At 54.8% G+C, this 18,356-nt stretch overlaps 3 protein-coding genes across 3 annotated transcripts in view; 2 read left to right on the top strand and 1 right to left on the bottom strand.

Annotated features, from left to right (window-relative positions):
* The window catches only part of LOC142823148 (uncharacterized), a 50,380-nt gene that overhangs the window by 12,088 nt on the left and 19,936 nt on the right, over positions 1-18,356 (bottom strand). The gene's annotated exons all lie outside the window — the stretch shown is intronic.
* The window catches only part of LOC106731297 (uncharacterized), a 146,749-nt gene that overhangs the window by 113,519 nt on the left and 14,874 nt on the right, over positions 1-18,356 (top strand). The window contains exon 2 of the mRNA XM_089771349.1: positions 13,394-14,516. Within this exon, the coding sequence (XP_089627475.1) occupies positions 13,394-14,516 (1,123 nt within the window). The remainder of the gene's footprint in view (positions 1-13,393; positions 14,517-18,356) is intronic.
* LOC142823070 (butyrophilin subfamily 1 member A1-like) lies at positions 277-4,225 on the top strand. The gene is made up of 4 exons (XM_075913350.2): positions 277-495; positions 2,954-2,976; positions 3,073-3,134; positions 3,642-4,225. The coding sequence occupies exons 1-4, from the start codon at positions 418-420 to the stop codon at positions 4,223-4,225; spliced, it is 747 nt and encodes a 248-aa protein (XP_075769465.2). The 5' UTR covers positions 277-417.

Genomic DNA, 18,356 nt, shown 5'->3' with positions numbered 1-18,356 from the left:
CAGCAGCAGTTTGAACAGACTACGGCTACAGTTAAGTTAGTTTCTCCATCTCAGATACAGTTCTTATTCCCCCCTGCTAGAAACGGGTTACACGGGGAAATGTCCTTTCTCTGAGCTCTAGCAATTTCCTGAGTTATTGCCTGGCTGGGCTGTGATCAGTGATAGAAACCCTGATGTTTGGAGAGTCCCAGGGCCCTGCAGATAGTAGCTTCATGAGAAATGGGTTCCTCTCTTGGCCCTACAAGCCCAGCCCCTCCCAGGCCTAGGGCGCCCCGCCGGTGGTGAAAGCAACTTAACATTTCTGACAGGTGCTGTCCTATTGCAACCCGAGTCCCTGCCAGCTCTTTCAATAGCTCCCTGCTGGCTTTCACAAAATCCCCACCCGCGAGCGGTGCCGATGTCAAGCCTGTTTCTTAAATGTATCGTCCCTGTCAGGCGAAACTCCTGAACATTCTCAGCCATCTGCAGGAGGAGGAGAAAAGCCCTGAGTGGAAGGTAAGTGTCTGGTGCGATTCACCCAGGACCTGTCCCCAGCTCAGGATTTCCAGCTGTGAAGGGGCATGAAGCTTTAGCACGAGGCTTTCACCAGGATCTGGCTGTTTGCCCTCTGACCCCAGACCCCTATTCATCACCCTGCACAAGTGCACCGGGCCCCTCTGTTCCAAGGGGGCCCCAGAATGGGTTTAGCCCCAGGGTTGCCACCTGGCTTGTTTTTCATGAGTTACGAGGTGCTGGGGACGGAGGCTCTTCACTAACCGGATCCCACTCTGCGTGCCCAGCTCTCCAGGAATGGAGATGCTCTCATGCTTACAGACTGTGTGTCACACGCACTGCCGGGTGGAAGGCAGCGAGCCATCTCCCCAGAGCACAGAGCGCTAAATTCCTCACTCTGGGCCTGTCCGACTGTGCCAGGGAGCCAAGAGCAGGAGCAATAATTATTGTAACCCCCCTCCCACCCATAGACCCATGTCCCGTATTTAAAGTGCCAACGTGAGCGTCACGCCAAACAACAGCTGGCCCTAACTTGGTAGCATGTCTTCCTTTTGGGTGCCAGCATCCATCAGCTCTCCACAACCACTGCAAGCTGCTGGCAGGAGCAGAGAGGTGAACAGGGGTTTATTCTGTTGTAGCCAGGAGATTTCCTGGTACGCTCGCGCCTCACAGGAGCCCTGGAAAACTTCTGAGCTGAGCCAAACTACAGAGCCAGACGTGCACTGGCAATGGCTCCCTGGCGCTGCATTTTTCAGAGGCTTTGGATTCCTCAGTGAGGCCTGGCCAAGAGCCACAAAAGGACTCAGATGCCTGGCTCCAGGAGAGGATACTCATGGCTTTATGGGTCTGGGGGGTCTGACATTACCACAGGTCTGACATTTTCAATTCCCGTCACACTGAGCAGAAAAGTTCTCACTTGACCTGAGATGTGAGGCTGCTCTTCCTCGTGTCTTGCTTTTTGGGGTGACTCAGTCAGGCGTGTAATGGGAAGCCAGGACTCCCTTAGTGACAGGGGTCTCAGAACACTGCAGAACTACTGCAAGCAAGATGTCTGGCTGGCTCAGGTGCAGAACAGGCAGCCTCAGAGCAGAGACAATGAGCAGTCCTGTGGCAACTTAGGGTATGTCTACACTACAGCGCTATTTCGAATTAACTTAATTCAAAATAGTTAATTCGAATTAAGCTAATTCGAAATAACGCGTCTAGACACAAAAACTATTTCAAAATAGAATTTTGCTATTTCGAAATAGCGCATCCACACTGAGTGGACCCTGAACCGAAGTTATGGCTGGCCGGAACCAGTGCTGGCAGGGCATCAGGTTAGGACTTAGTGTGTGGAGCTGCTGCCTGAGGCTAACTGAGCTCTGTGCTTAAAGGGACCTGACCCCCACCCTGGACAGACAGTTCTCAGGGTTCCCCGCTTGCTTGTCTACCTCGCTGAGGGACAGCAAAGCAGTCCTGTCTTGGAGTGCCCGCACTCGGGACGCCACAGCACTCGGCCAGATGGAGCCAGAGCTGCCCCTGGGCATGCCGGTGCGTCTTGTGGGGTCGTTGCCATAAGCCCGGCTGCACTTTCTGCAGGCTGCCATCTGGGGGGTCCGTCGGGGGGCTGTCAGGATCCAGGAGGCCCTGAGGGAGAGCATCCACCCTGAGAAGCCCTCAGAGCCTCCCTGGTCCTCCCCACCAGGGGCTCGTGCCCCATTCCTCCCTCACGTCCTTCCACTTACCTCTCCCTAGCCTGCTATTATTTCGAATTAACTTTTTAGTGTAGACATACCCTTAGAGACTAACAAATGTAGTAAAGCATGAGATTTCCTGGGTAAAACCCACTTCTCCAGAGTGGAAATTACAGAACCCAGGATCTATATTACAGCAAAAGTAGTTACCTGTCAATTGTAGGACCAGTGTAAATTTGGCTAATTAAGTCAGGCTGGCTGAGTCCCCATTCATAGCATTGGATGTGGGAATGCGAATATCAAAAGCAGGGGAAATTGCCTTTGTAGTGCATTAACCAATTAAAATCTTAAGTCAAGTCTAATTGACAGTGTTGAATTTGTGAATGAACTATAGTTTGGGTGATAAAATTATTTTGTAGAAGGATGGCTACATTTAAACCCATTATTGAATGTCCAGGCAGGGTAAAATGTTCCCCTACAGATTTATGTGTGTTTTGCCATTCCTGATGTCAGGTTTGTGTCCATTTATCCTGTCCCAGAAGGTTCTGCCAGACTGCTCGCTGTTTTCACAGTCCCAGACTAACATGGCTGCTCCCCCTCAGACTTTTCAGAGCAGAAAGGCTTTTAGCCAGGTCGCAATTCGGCATTTTTCTCTGTTCAGAGGGTAAATGGCCTGGTGGTGAAGAAAGGCTGGGGCGCAACAGGGGAGAAAGTCACTACAGAATTTTTCAGAATTGCACGAAGTGCAGTGGAAACTGATTATTTTTCTCCCTTTCTCTCCTTAGGACGTGCAAAGCGCATTAAGCAGGTAGGTGCAGGCTTTTCTTTCCACTCACCGGGCTGCCGGGCAGAACTACGTCTGTTGCAGAGCCAGGCTGAGAGCTAAGAGGGGTGTGTTTTTTAGGATTAAAGGGAAGGATGCGTACGACCCCCCCGATCTGCAGGACATTCCACAGGAAGCCAGAGGTAAATGTCCCAAGCCATGTCCTGTGGGTGAGCACCTGGCCCTGCTGCCATCACTGTCCAGTTTCCATTGGCCTCCCGGGCCGACCTTTCCCCAGGGAGATCTGTGATCCCGGCCTGGCTGCTGGAGGGGAAGGGGGAGGGGAGGGTGGAAACGGGTGCAGAGGTGGGGCTGGGAAGTTGGCTCCAATGATCTCCCTTTCCTGGGTTTTCCAGCTGCTCGGCTCTAGCATCGCTGGCTTGAAATGGGGCCCCGGGATTTACCCCCAAAACTCACCACCCAGGGGTCTCTGTGGGGTCTGCCTCCCCGCCCTGTCTTCCCTCTGTGCTTCTCTAGCGCCTGGTACCCAGGGGGGCTCCCCCAGGGGCTGTATCTGCTGCTGCCACCGCCTCTGAATCTCTCTGTCCGTCCCTCCCTCCCCCCGGCTTTGCCCTGACGCTCTGCCTCCCTCCTGTCCCCCCTTTGTCCCTGCTTTGGCTCTGCCTCTGACGTGCTGGGTCTCTCTGCAGCGGACGTGACCCTGGACCCAGACACGGCTAATCCCCGGCTCCTGGTGTCGGCAGACCACAAATCCGTGGACTGGACGGTGGAGCGGATAGAAAAGCCCCCAAGTGGCAAGCGATTTGATCTGGAGCCCTGCGTGCTGGGCTCCGAGGGGTTCACCTCCGGCACACATTACTGGGAGGTGGATCTGGGGGACGGGGGGGCCTGGGCAGTGGGGGTAGCCAGGGAGTCTGTGAAGAGGGGAGACTGGATCAGCCTTAAACCCCAGGAGGGGTTCTGGGCTTTGGAGCAGTGGGGGGGTCAGCTCTGGGCTCTCACCTCCCCAAAGCAGCCCCTGTTCCCACATGGGAGCCCCAGGAAGATGGGGGTGTATCTGGACTATGATGCGGGGTGGGTGGTGTTTTACAATGCGGAGACCGGGGAGCGGCTCTGCTGCTCCCCGCCAGCCCCTTTCAATGGGGAGAAAATATTCCCCTTCTTCTGGGTGTCGGCCAAGCTCTCGCTGGGCACCGGAGGTGGGGGGAGTGAGAAAAAGGCACAACCCACTGGAGCAGTGAGGCCCAGAATAAAGTTAGGAATTACAGAATAATCATGTAATAAACGACAATGATGTAATTAACTGGGGTTTCTTTAGCCTGTTTCTAATTACCCAGCCTTCCAGATGACTTCCCGTCCCCCTGCAGTGTGTGGGTATGAGACCATTTCGGGGGGGCACATTCTGCCTTCAGTGCTCACACAAAACGCTCCCAGAAATGCGGGGCCTCCCCAGAGAGCCTGCAGGGCAACTCGCTAGCCTGCCTCTCAGCGTGGGGATGGGGGAGCTGGCATGGCAGACAGTCCAGCCGGCCACCACAGCTGCCATGAGAAACGCCGGCCAGGGAATCTCAGCCCCTAGCTAGGGAACTGGAGAGAATATTACCAGGCCCTGGTATGAAGCCGTGGGCCAGCCTCTGGTGGAGACTGTGTGCAGCACCTAAACCCCTCCTCCCCCAACTCCCTCCCTGGAGCCCCCCGACACCCCAGTCCCCTGCCCTGATTCCTGCACCCCCACCTCCCAATCCCCTGTGCTGAACCCCTTCTCATCCAACTCCCTGCTTGGAGCCCCCCCAAAACACCCCAGTCCCCTGCCCTGACTCCTGCACCCCCCACCTCCCAACCCCCTGCGCTGAACCCCTTCTCATACAACTCCCTGCCTGGAGCCCCTGACACCCCAATCCCCTGCCCTGAGTGCCCCCACATCTCCCCACAATGCCCTGTCCTGAGCCCCCCCTCCTGCAAGGGGGGGCTGCAATCCAACAGTCCCTGTAGGAAACGTAGGCTATTTGCACCCCTGTGACTACTCTACTTCTGACAATGTCAGCACCCTGATAAGGCGGCAGGAGGCGCAGCTGGCTGGGAGGCATTTGTGCACTGGCCTGCGGCCTGGGCCTCGGAGCCCACGAATGCTCAGCCGCAGATGCAGCGAGGGGCAGTGATCCAGCCTGCAGGTGCCAAACAGAGGGCTTGCTGTGGCCAGATACGCCCCTCCGGGGAAGAGTAGCATCCACTCTTGTGGGCGGGAACTGGGCCAGTGTGCAGAGTGACTGTCAGGATTTACCCCGATTCCTTCATCTTGCATATACAAACAAGAGGCCAACGTATCCCAAAGCGCCTTTGAATTTTGGGGGCTCCAGCTTCTCTGCACCCACAGTCACAGGGAGGGGCTGAATTATGCGAGGAGCAAATATTGCAAATCACCATCCAACGAACAAACACGTCTGAAATCCTGGCACGTCACCCAAGGCATTTTCATCTGGGCAAATACAGCCCAGGAAATAAAAAGTATCGCACCAAAATTTGCCATCCCTTGCTCTGGATTTATACTCCACTCACTCCAGTGGATTAGCGTGGATTTATACTGGTGAACGAGACTCGGGCCATGGTGCTCAACACACTAGCCACACGTGGCTGTCTGGCCGGTTGAGTGTGGCTAGGTTGCGAGGCTACCGCTTCAGAACAGGTTGGACACCACGGGACCAGGGCATAGTGCCAAATATTTGCAATGGTTAATAGTCATCAATAAAACTGAATAATAGCATAAAATTAATAATAACCAAAATGTTATCCAGCCATCCTCGCTGTCAGCCCAAGACATGTTCCAAAAAACTTGGACTTACGGCAAAGCAACTGAAAGCGGGGAGGTTTTTTCCTGTGGCTAACTTCCATTTGTGCAAATTGGGTTTGGGGTGTTTTTTGGCACGATTTATAGCGGGGGAGGATTTATAACGCATCAGTTCCTACAAGCGTCAACGACTTTAGAGTGGAACAGGTGTATCCTGGGGTGGCTTATAGCGGGGATGTCAACAATAAGTCCATGATTGTTAACCAATTGACCATAAATCAATCACACTACTGTCATGAGAATAATCGCATACAATTATCCCCCTGTAATTAATCTCTGTGGGGCAGCAGGAGTCTGTTATAAACCTGCTGTCGGAACTTGGCTGCCAGGGAGCAGCCAGATTTTCACCTTAATTTGCTTGGGGAAAGAACGGCTCATAGTCATGCATTGTTGGGTAATGAGGCCGGTCACAATGGGATTGGCTGGGGCGAGTCCCAGCCAGCCAATGAGCACCTCACAGGTGGCCCCCTCATTTGCATGCCAGCCAGTATATAAGAGGATGGCGGGAGGGGCGGGGGCAGAAGTGAGCTGTGGAGCCATGGCAGGCGGCAAGGCAGGAAGAAAGCAGGTGGGTCAGCGTCAGAGGAGGCAGGCCAAGCCCAAGCAGAGGATGCTCCAGTCTCAGGAAAGGCAGCAGGAGCCCGCCAGGAGCAGCCCGGCGAAGGAGAACTCCCACTCGCTGTATGTCTCCAGGATCCTGCGCCAGCTGTACCAGGACAAGGTGCGCATGTCCGGCAAGGCCCGGAAGCTGATGAAATCCTTTGTGACTGACCTCTACCGCCGGGTGTCCATCGAGGCCGAGCAGCTGAGGCAGAAAGGCCAGCTCCCGGCCATTGGCTCGTCGGAGATCCATGCCGCCTTGGAGCGGGTGATCCCGGAGCAGCTGGCCAAGCACACCGCTGTGCCCATCGGTGGGCGTTCCTCCTAGAGGCACGTCCCGCCCCTTCTCCCCAGGCACCATCCCGGCTGGGTAGAGAACCGGAACGAGAGGGGAGAAGGGAGAGAAGCGAATCCCAGCCTGAGCCATCTTGACGCCTGGCCAAAGAGCCGACTGTGCCCAGGGAACCACTCTGCACACCAGTCCACAGACAAGCCTAGAGGCGGATTAGGGAAGAAGAGGCATTTCATCTCAGAAAAACAGGAGCCGCTCCTGGGAGAGGATTGGAGGATTGGATTGGAAGAAACTCTGGCTTGACATCAACCAAAGGAGAACAAGCAGAGATTTGCCACTGGGTGGATTGTAGGAAGGGCTGTGTCCGAATACAAAGTATTTAACTCTGTGCACGTATCAATAAATGAGGCCCTGGAGCAACACTTGGTGGCTGTGATGAGTTTCAGTTGTCTCGGGGAATAATGGTGGGGGGAGGGGGATTGTGCTTTGGGATTTCAGATCAGATGCTTGGGAACCGGCTGTGTGGGTTCTGTTCTTTTTGCCAGGCGTATCCCAGTGGCTTTGGTAACCAGAGGTGCTTTACGTGCTCACTTTTCCTTAAAAATGGGTGGTCCAGTGGCACCTTAGAGACGAACCAAAAATATATCGGACGATGTGTTGTTTTTAAAGTTACAGACTAACATGGCCACCCCTCTGAGACTTTTTCTTCTCGAATAAAACACCCTCAGAGGCAAGAAAGCTGAACCCCCCTAAAGGGCCTTGCGGTGTGTTAGGGCTTTTACAACTCCACCACTTGTTTCTGGAGCTGTACGAGCTGTTTAAATAGAATTAGAGAAGACGGGGACTGGAAGACTATCTCTACACTGCAGCGCTATTTTGGGATACCGGAGGTATCCTGAAATTGCTATCCCACATTTTAACAGTAAGCCCTTTATTTCGAACTATAACGGGCTCACTATTCTGACTGACATCCCACGAGGAATAAGGGACATTTTGGAATGGCAGGTTATTTCGAAATTTGGCGCTGTCTAATATGAATTAAGCTATTTTGAAATCAGATCGAAACATGATATGCAATTTGTTTGTAGCTCAAATTGTGTAAGTTCATTCGACCTATGGTGCAGTGTAGACGAGACCTCAGGAGGCATCAAGTCCCACCCCTGCCCCACCCAGGACCAACCCCAAAGAAATCGACCCAGCCAGGGCTTTGTCAAGCTGGGACTTACAACCCTCTAAGGCAGGAGATTCCAAAGCTAAGTAGTAAGCTGCTCTAGAATCAGCTGACAAAACCGGAGGCTGTGGAGTGTGTGGATGGGCTTGTGGGGGCTGAGGGCAGGAAGCCAGAGGGCAGACTGGCTGGGGAGGAGCCTGAATGAGACACTAACACCCGCCAGGCCACAGATCTGACCTTGCCGTAAGGTGCTGCAACCGGCTTTGTTACCCGCTCAGTTACACGGACGTGACATCACAGGGGGAGCTCTGCCTTGTGGGGCAAAGATCAGCAGATTGCCAGTGACATGCCAGCTGGTGACATCACAGGGCTGAGCCCAGCACATGGCAGGTCCGTGCCATCAGGCCCTTTAGGTGGCCTTTTTCTGTAGCCATCTTTGAAAGCCTAAAACCTGAGGCCTCCATCTGCAGCCAGATTGACAGAGCAGCAGCCACTGCTGAAAAGCAGGGAGCAACACTCATATTTATTTTTTTAAAATACTTTTACCCCTCCTCTCTATTTAAAATATTCGAGGCGGCTTACAACATTTTTAAACTACACTAATATATATACAAAATTAAAGTACGAGACCCTCAGAGGGACATAAAACCTGCTAAAAGCGTCTCGATAGGAAGAACACACACACACACAGACTCAAACACCAATAAAAGCACGAGTAAAAAGGGGGGCTTTAGCCTAACTCCGAAATAATGTTAACGTTGGCACCAGGCGAATTTCCTGAGGAAGCGAATTCCACAGCCTGGGAGCAAAGGCTGAGAAGGCCCTGTTTCGCGCAGATGTTAATCTTAGCTCCATAAGTGGAGGAACACTGAGCAGAACCTCCCCAGCTAACCTCAACCCCCAGGCAGGTTCGCATGGGAGAAGATGGTTCTTTAGATACCCCGCACCCAACCTGTTTAGGGCTTTATAGGTCATAACCAAGAGCTTAAATTGTGCCTGGAAACATACCAGAAGCCAGTGCATTAGTTAAAACCGGAAGCCAGTGCATTAGTTAAAACCGGAAGCCAGTGCATTAGTTAAAACTGGAAGCCAGTGCATTAGTTAAAACTAGCGGGTATTAGTTAAAACTAAACTCGAGCAGCTGCATTCTGGACCAGTTGAAGTTTCCAAAGGCTCTTTAGAGGCAGCCCCACAGAAAGCGCATTACAGCAATCCAGTCGGGATGTAACAAGAGCATGGATCACTGTAGCCAAGTCATGCTTGTTCAGGAAGGGTTGCTGTTGGCGGATCAGATGGAGCTGCCCAAAAGCACTCCTGGTCACCAAAGAAATATTCCATCTACAGTGCATAAAAATAGTGGCACACCAGGCCGTTCAGAAAGAGACCTCTCTGTTCTAATGATGCCCAGCATCACTAGCTGATCAGAGCTCAAGATGGGTAATGAAAACAGTTCAGCAGCATTTCCTCTGGCAAGAAACTACTACGGAGCAGCAGTTGGAGCTGCAAAATCCTCATTCCTTTATTTTTCTATGATTGTGGGTCCTCGCTTTCCTATTGTTTCAATCCGCTGTGCAATTCATTTTCCTAGGTGTAAATCAGTCAAGGTGGTGGGGTATGATTGGCAAGCTGTCAAAGGCAGGACTCAAAACTCCTGTCTGCTGTTTAGAATCCTGGGCCACAGCCCCTCACCTACAGCCATGTGCTCTCCCTCACTGTCAGCTGCACGCAAATGCCTGTGTAACTCATGCACCTACTGGGGGCGGAGGGTGATGGTGCGTTGGGGTTCCCCCCGATCCTGCACCCCTGTAGCAACCAGAACAAACTCCACCAGCCAGTAGAATAGGGAGGGTTTATTGCTTCCCCGGGATACAGCACAGCACAGATGTGATACAGTTACAGGAGTCAGGGCCAGGATGCCTCAGACCCCTTGGGTTAGGGGGTCCATTGCCCCCTCAATCCTCAGCACTCAGCTTAGTCTGTTCCCTTTGTGTTTTCCAGACAGAAACTGCCCAGCTCCCAGACCCTGCCCCCCAGCCGGGTGTTCATCTCCACCTCCCTCCCTTTGTCTCTCCCCCTGGGAAGACCTTTGCAAACTGCCCAGGCTGGGAGTAGGTGTCTGGGCCAATACACATGTGGGTGAGTCAGTGGGAATCTCACATCGCAGCGCAGAGGAATACTGGGTTACAGAGCAGACAGCCCCCCGCTACATCACAGGGGGCTTCTGGCTTGGCCCCTTGGCTCGTGCTACCAGCAGGCTCGGTGTTAGGTTTTGAACAGCTCAAGGATGTGCCAAGTCAGCCTATGGATTTTAGGGCTAGCAATCCGCAAGCCAGCCAGCACCTTCTCTAGAGCAGGAACGGCTGGAACGGGCCACACCACGTGTGCACCAAGAGCCCAGTCCCGCCCTACGCAAACGTAGGCACCGGCACACCCCATGTCTACTGACTGTTAGCAGGGTGACTCAGGCCTCGCTGTCCTGTGGGGGCACCGCGGAGGTAATGATACCAGGTTATTCTCACGTTCATATGCCTGTGACATTGGTTTATGGCGCATTAATGCTTTTTGTGCATTTGCTGTTACTCTTTCATGCTCAATATGGTTTCAGTTTTAAGCACAAATAAGTATTTCTTCTGTGCATGTGTACACATGACACACCCCCACACCCACCACACCCCTCTTTCCTTGACAAGCCCCTTACAGGGCTGGGCCAGCATTGCAAGGTTCGTACGCTCACTTTATTTTGGTTGGTCACTTTCCAGCTATTCCCCCTTCCGAGTTTAATGAAAACCCCTCTTTACAACACGCCGCAAGATACGTGGCCCTTTTCTAACGGTGTGAAATTCTACCTGGGAGTCCAGCCAATCCGACAGGCCCTGGAAAATTCTCAGGAGGGAAAATACTCTTAGGGGTCCCCAGGAGAAAGCCTTTTTCTGTGTATCTCTTTTCTCCACCCCCATGCCTCTGTCTGTCAGCTATTTCTATACCGACGGTATGCGTTGCATGGAAGAGAGCGCTATCAGCTAGCCAGCTGCCGGGGGGGAAGTGAGGTGTGTGCTAATTGCACACAAAACTGACGGTCAGAGCTGGTGCTCCCTCTGCACCCAATCACAGCGCTGCCACGGTTCCCACCCTGCAAATTCTAGGCACCCAAGTGCAGTTCCCAAAAGTGCCCTATCCTGGGAGACCGTCTCAGTGACGCTAATCCTGCAGCCCACGGAGATGACGGAGGCTGCTCCTGCGGCCCACTCACTTGCCTCAGTGTCCCATTGCTGCGCCGGGAAGGTGACTGGAGCGGTGCGTGGCCAGCGCTCCTGCTGGGGCCGCCCCGCTGTGACACCCTCTCGCACTAACCTAAGGGTGCCCTTTTCTCCCTGGTGCCGAGGGAAGGCAGCGAGGCAGCCCCGGAACCGTGATGTCATGACGCCTTAGCCAATCACGGCGGGGCTGCGAGCGCGACTTGCCCCACGTAGCCCGCCTGCCGAGGATGGCTCACTGCTGGCCCATCACGCGCTCCGCCGCCCCTCCCATTGCCTTGGGCAGCCACAGGGAGGCCTGCGTGGGGCGGTAAAGGTTAGGAGTTCTCTGGACAGTGTCTCTCGGGGTGGCCGGAATGCTGCCCCTGGCAATGTGCCGCCCCAAGCACATGCTTGGTTTGCTGGTGCCTAGAGCCGGCACTCCGCGGGCGCACATAAGTGCCCTGGCAGGCATGGGCACTGCGTTGGGGACCACTGCCCTAGACTAGCTGCCAGCAACTGGCGCCCTAGATGAACCATGCAATCAGCGCCCCCGCCTCCAAACCCCTCAATGGGCCTTATCTATTAACTCTCCTACAAAGCGGGAACCCCTCAGCCCTTCCAGTCCATCTGGCCTTGGGCCGCCCGGGGGCTCCTCCGCGCAGGCATCCTCTGCCAAGCTCCCAAGTCCCCTGGACCTGTGCAATGAGTCAGGAACGTGAATGGGCCCAAATGTAGGTGCCTAAGTCAGTTTCAGGTGCCACTTTCATCCCCCACCCCCACTGAGCACCCGAAGTTTTGCTGAACAAGCTTCTGCTCCAGCTGCCTCCCTCTAAGTATGCGGACCCCCAGGCCTGGTCTGAGCCCACCCGGACCCCTGCCCCAGGCCGGTGTGCTGGGAGCAGGTCGGCGGCAGCCCAGGCGGGGAAGGGGGTCAGACAAATCCAACCCGCTCAGCCTAAGGGGAGCGCGGATCTGAGCGGGGCGGGGCAGCCACCCCGGCAGCGCGGGGAACAGGGCCCGGCTTGTCCGCTCCCTGGTGCCAGGGCAGGCGCGTTCCTGAAAGCGCATCCCTTCCCAGCGGCCAGCGAGACCCCCGCCCCGGCCCGGCGCTGCCCCTCGCTCCGCCCGGCTGCCCCGCACGTCGGGGGTTGGACTTCCCGGGTCACACGCTGCTGCTGCTGCCGCCTCCTTTGTGCGCCGGGAGCCCCGATCCCCGCGGCGCCCGGCCCGGCTGGAGCCAGCCCCGCGCCGTGCGCCCTGCGCGCCCAGCCCCGGAGCCGCCGCCTGCAGGTGAGGGGCGCGCCCCGGGCACAGGGCCGGGCCGGGCAGGGACGTGACTCTGCCCCCCCCCCCCGGCTCCTCCTCGCCCAGCGCTGCTGCCCCGCCCTCCCGCACTCACTTTGCGCTGACCCCGCAGGGCAGCAGCCGCACATCCAGCCCTGGGGGGAGCTCGGGATGTACCCCGCTCTGCCCCCCAGTCCCCTCCTCAGGGCCCCCCAGCCGGCACCCAGCGCCAGGGGCGTCCTGCCAGCTGTGTCCGTGCTGGGGCCGAGCTCCCCAGGCCCCACGTCCCCCCCCCCCCCGCCCTGGCTGGCACCCCCCAACTAACAGGTGGCAGCGGAGGCCGGAGGAGCTGGCACTGCAGGAGAGAGAGAGAGAGAGAGAGAGAGAGAGAGTGACTGGCTTTCCTGGATAGAGTGTCTGTGTGTGTCAGTGTCACTTCCCTAGATAGAATGTGTGTGTGTGTGTGTGTGTGTGTGTGACTGGCTTCCCTGGATAGAGTGTCTGTTTGTGTCAGTATCACTTCCCTGGATAGTGTGTGTGTGTGTGTCTCAGTGTCATTCCTCTGGATTTTATGTGTGTGGGGAAGGGAGAGGGTGTGTGTCCAGCCCCAAGCAGCTGCCAGTTGTGGTGTACCTGCCAGGCAGGGCAGTGCGTGCCTAGGAAGTGCGAGGTGAGGCATTTCCAGCACAGCCAGGGGAGGGCACTTGTCCTCGTGCGAGGCACTGCAGGATCCCGCTCACCCGGGGCCGAGAGAGCTGAAGTGTCATGGGGGGAGAAGTGGCAGCAGGAGACTGGAGGGCTGCTGCTTCCGCCCCATGCAAGCCTGCCGACTCCCAGGCCGCACTGCCTGGGAGCCAGCAGCCCCCCCCCCCACACTGCTGCTTCTGCCCCCCTCCTACATACACACTTACTAGGTATCCAGTTAACTGGTTGTCTGTTCACACCCCCAGTGGTTTGCTGCCCTTCCCGGGCTCCCGTTCCCAGGTCTGACTCCTGTCCCGTCTCCCTCTCAGCAGGTGATGGGATGGTGAGTGAGAGCGAGGAGGAAAAGGCCCAGCAGGAAGGCGCCGAGCCAGTGGGCCTGCGCGGGACAGCGCTGGGGAACGGCGAGGGGGATGTTTCCCAGCAGCCGGAGCGGGGAGGAGCCCGGGAGGGTCAGCGCAGGCCAGGGAGGCAGCCGGGAGCCCAGCTGGAGGCGCGTCTGGGGACCTCCACTCGCGGGAGGAGAGGGGACAAGACCCTCCATGACGGCGCCCAGCCCAGGAACCCCGCGGAGCCGAGCGCACTTGCCTGCGGGAAATGCGGGCAGAGCTTCCCTTGCAGTTCCGCTCTCAGCCTGCACCAGCGGAGCCACAACAGCGCCCGGGAGAAGCCCTACAAGTGCGAGGAGTGCGGGAAACGCTTCAGCCGGAGCTTGAACCTGGTCATCCACCAGCGCGTGCACACGGGAGAGCGGCCCTACAAGTGCCCCGACTGCACCAAATGCTTCAAGAACAGCTCCGGGTTCCTGCGGCACCAGCTGGCCCACACTGGCGACAAGCCCTTCATCTGCCCGGACTGCGGGAAAGGCTTCAACCGCAGCTCCACCCTGGTCACCCACCAGCGCACCCACACGGGGCAGCAGCCCTACAAGTGCACCCACTGCGGCAAAGCCTTCAGCCAGAGCTCCAACCTGCTCCGGCACCAGCGCACCCACGGCGGGGAGCGCCCCTACCCCTGCCCTGACTGCGGCAAGAGCTTCACCCAGAGCTCCAACCTCATGACCCACCAGCGCATCCACACGGGGGAGCGGCCCTACCGGTGCGCCGAGTGCGGGAAAGGCTTCGTGCAGATCGCCAGCCTCCTTTCCCACGAGCGAACCCACGTGGAGGGCAGGCCCCACGAGTGCCCGGAGTGCGGGAAGCAGTTCCGCTACGGCTCCAGCCTGACGTCCCACCAGAGGACTCACACGGCTGAGAACCCCTACAAGTGCCCCGACTGCGGGAAAAGCTTCCCTCAGAGCTCCAACCTCAGCCGGCACCAGCGGATCCACACTGGCGAGAAGCCCTACGCCTGCCCCGTGTGCGGGAGGGGCTTCATTCAGAAATCCAACCTCTTCGCTCACCAGAGAACCCACCTGGCAGACAAACCTCCCAAGTCCCCCCCCCAGTGAGGCCGGGTCCAGGGCCGGGTCCAGGGGTGGGCAATAATTTTTCACACTAAGATTTGGTTGTGGGCTTCACTTTTCTGTGGAGGGCGTGTGGGATCTGGGATTGAGGTTGGGCGCAGAAGAGAGCTCAGGGTAGGGGATGGGTGCAGGAGAGGGTGCGGGGTCTGAGAGGGAGTTTGGATGAAAGAGTGGGTGGTGACCTGGGGCAGGAGATTGGGGGGCAGGGTCTGGGAGGGGATATGGGTGCAGGGGAAAGGATATAGGAAGGGGTGCAGGGTCTGGGAGGGGATATGGGTGCAGAGGGAAGGATATAGGAAGGGGGGCAGGGTCTGGGAGGGGATATGGGTGCAGGGGAGGATTCCGGCCTGGGGGGAGGATATAGGAAGGGGTGCAGGGTCTGGGAGGGGATATGGGTGCAGAGGGAAGGATATAGGAAGGGGTGCAGGGTCTGGGAGGGGATATGGGTGCAGAGGGAAGGATATAGGAAGGGGGGCAGGGTCTGGGAGGGGATATGGGTGCAGGGGAGGATTCCGGCCTGGGGGGAGGATATAGGAAGGGGTGCAGGGTCTGGGAGGGAGTTGTGTGTGGGAGGGGATGGGAGTGGGATGCCAGAGGCAGGCTCTGGCCGGGAGGCAGCTCCCAGCCAGCAGCTCTCTCAGGCCAACTTCCCTACCTGCCAGCAGCCCCCTGCAGGCAGTTCCATGTGGTTCTCTGACTGTGGGGGAGGCTTCCCATGCTGCCTGCACCCCTGGCAAAATCTCTCAGCTTCTATTGGCTGGAAACTGACCAATGGAAACTGAGAAATTGTGCTGCACAGCCCCCACCCCCAGCAAAATCTCACTGCTCCCATTGACCGGTTTCTGGCCAATAGGAGCTGAGGGATTTTGCTGGGGTCGGGTCAGTGTGAAAAGTCTCAGCACAGAGAGCCACAGAGAGCAGTCAGCTGCTTTAAGCAACGCTGCTCCATGATGCAGGGCGGGTGGGCTGGATTAAAAGGCTTGGTGGGCCGGATCTGGCCCGTGGACCGGATCTGGCCTGCCCCTGGTCCAGAGATTACTGCAGAGGCTGTAGTGCGGAAGGGAGAGTTAGGGCTCATTCACAGCCTTTTAACATGCAGGGTGAGGTTAGCCTGGTTTAATGGCCTGTGAGAGCATGCTGTAATCCAGACTCAAGGTCTGGTCTCTACAAAGTTTCCCAGCCTAAGGGCCTCTTCCAGCAAACAAGTTATTTCAGCATACGGGAGGGCGTGAATGTAAAGTGCTGCAGACACCCTTTAATAGCGGCATGTGCTGGCGCTGGTCTAGGATAGAGGTAGCCCGTTAGGTTCCCCATGTAGAGAAGCCTTAATTAACAGTGGGATCCTGAACGGATTTTGCTGAAGTGGCGCCACGGTGTGTGCAGATGCTCGTCTGTTGTTTCCAGCCTGGGTTTAGCTGGAGGGTTTAGCACAGAGCTGTGTGACGTTGTGGGTGGATGAGGACTTTGCCTGGACACTGGGCCCCACTCCTGTCGAAGGGGTGAGCTTTTGGGGACTAAAAACTAACCAGGGAATGGACAGAAATAGTCAATCATGGTAGGGAAAGGGTTAACAGTTATATGACTGAACTAAGCAGAATCTGCAGACGAACAGTAGGCAATGGAATAGGTGGATGTGAAAGAAACAAAGGAACCGCGAAATCTACTTCATTATTGAACCATTCCTTGTTATGCTGTGCTGTAGCTGCCCAGAGACAACCTCGTCATTTATCGGTATTATCCACCCCCATCATCCAGCTACCGACTGTAAAATCCACCTGCTGCATTTTCCCGCATTGTACAGATGTGATTAAAGCTGTTGAAATATGTGTTGTGTGGCGAAAACAGTGGCATGTGATTTTTTTTTTTTTTTTTTGGAGCAGCATTGGGTGAAAACTTGAGAGCTGTTTTGTACCAGAGCAGAAACACACTTTACTAAGGTGCATGTTCCTTGAGAGGAGAGTGCGTCACAAGCAGAATTCCCATCCCGCAGAAAATTCCGAGAGTCTGTTGTTTCATTGCATCCCGAATCAGGACAAAAAGTGGAAATCCCAGAGTTGTTCACAAAATGAAATAGCCAGAAAAATGATATTTTGTCATTATTGAAATGTTTAGGTAAGATCTAAACATTTGAATTATAAAATTAATATGAGCTGTATTTCCTTATGTCATATCACATCTTTCACTCTACTCTGTGCTGATTAGGCCTCAGCTGGAGTATTGTGTCCAGTTCTGGGCAAGGACTACAAAACATGACCTCTGAGAGCAGACTGAAAAAACTGGGTTTGTTTAGTTTGAAAAAGAGAAGGCTGAGAGGGGACTGAAAATTGGGTTAGTGCCCACACAGCATTTTCCACAGTTAGTTTGTGGTTTCTAAGGGAACGTTATGGTCAGAAACCAAATAACCTGAAACCAGACATATTTCTGCTCAGAAACAGTGGCACAATGCATCATGGGAGCTCATGCTCCGTCATTGGTCCTCCAGGATCCTTTTCACAGTCCCTGCTTTCCAGTGCACAGGCATACTGCCTGTAGGTACCGCCTGCATTCCTCGGTGCTCGATATATAACCTTGCATTCGGCTGGATTGCAATCATTCTGAAAAGTTTCAAACCTTGAAACGGTTTCAGAGAGGCAGCCGTGTAAATCTGTTTCAGCGAAAACAACAAGGAGTCCGCCCGGTGGCACTTTACAGACAAACACATCTGTTAGGCTATCTGGTCATAAGCTTTCGTGAGCTACAACTCACTTCCTCAGATGCTGCAGAGAGAAAGCAAGGAAGGATACAGAGATGGGAGTGTGACCTCGGTGCTAATTAAACCAGAGTCAGTCTGGTTCATCTCCAACAGTGGTGAGAAGATGAGAGTAAATCTGAATGGGAAACTACCTATTGTAATATGAGAACCACCCCCTATATCTGTTTAGACCTCTAATGTGTTATATGACATCAAGTGCCAGCTTGCCCCTCTGCCGTTTGTATTGGCCAAACCAAACAGTCACTATGACAAAGGATAAGTGGATGCAAATCAGACCTCACGAATAGTAACACACACAAACCTGTAGGGGAACATTTTAACCTCCCTGGTCACTCAATCATGGATTTAAAAGTAGCCATTCTTCTACAAAGGAATTTCACCAGCCACTTACATAGAGAGTCTGCAGAACTAGAGAATTCATCTACAGATTTGACATCATTATGCTGGGCTTAGATGAAAACATTAACAGATTGGTGCATTAAAAGCCAATTTCTCCTGCCTTTAACATCCGCATTTTCACATCAAAAGTTATGCACAGGACACATTCAGCCCAGCCCACTTAATTAGCTATATTAACATGGGTCCTTCAATTGACAGATACTTCTTTTGCTATTATATATATATATCTTAGATTCTGTTATTTCCACACCAGTTCATCTGATGAAGTGGGTTTTGCCCATGAAAGCTCATACTGTGGCTATGTCTACATTGCGCTTTCTTGTGCAAGAACATATGCAAATGAGGCATACCAATTAATATCACTGCATCTCATTTGCATACTTAATGAGCCACCATTTTTGCACAAGGGGCTTTTGCACAAGAAGGAGCAGTCTACACTGCTCCTTGCGCAAAACCCTCCGCACAAGAGGGGGGGTTTGCACAAGAAGGAGCCGTGGAGACAGCTCCTTCTTGTGCAAGAGCCCTTTATGCAAAAATGGCAGCTCATTTGCGTATGTTCTTGCGCAAGAAAGTGCAAAGTAGACATAGCCCATATGTTTTTGTTAGTCTCTAAGATACCACAGGACCACTGGTTGTTTTTAGACTTTGGTTCAGGGTG

This window comes from Pelodiscus sinensis, chromosome 19, assembly GCF_052426305.1.
Source record: "Pelodiscus sinensis isolate ZL-2025 chromosome 19, ASM5242630v1, whole genome shotgun sequence".
Lineage (NCBI taxonomy): Eukaryota > Metazoa > Chordata > Testudines > Trionychidae > Pelodiscus > Pelodiscus sinensis.
The sequence above is the reverse complement of the archived record's forward strand: the minus strand, read 5'-3'. Positions and strand labels throughout refer to the sequence as shown.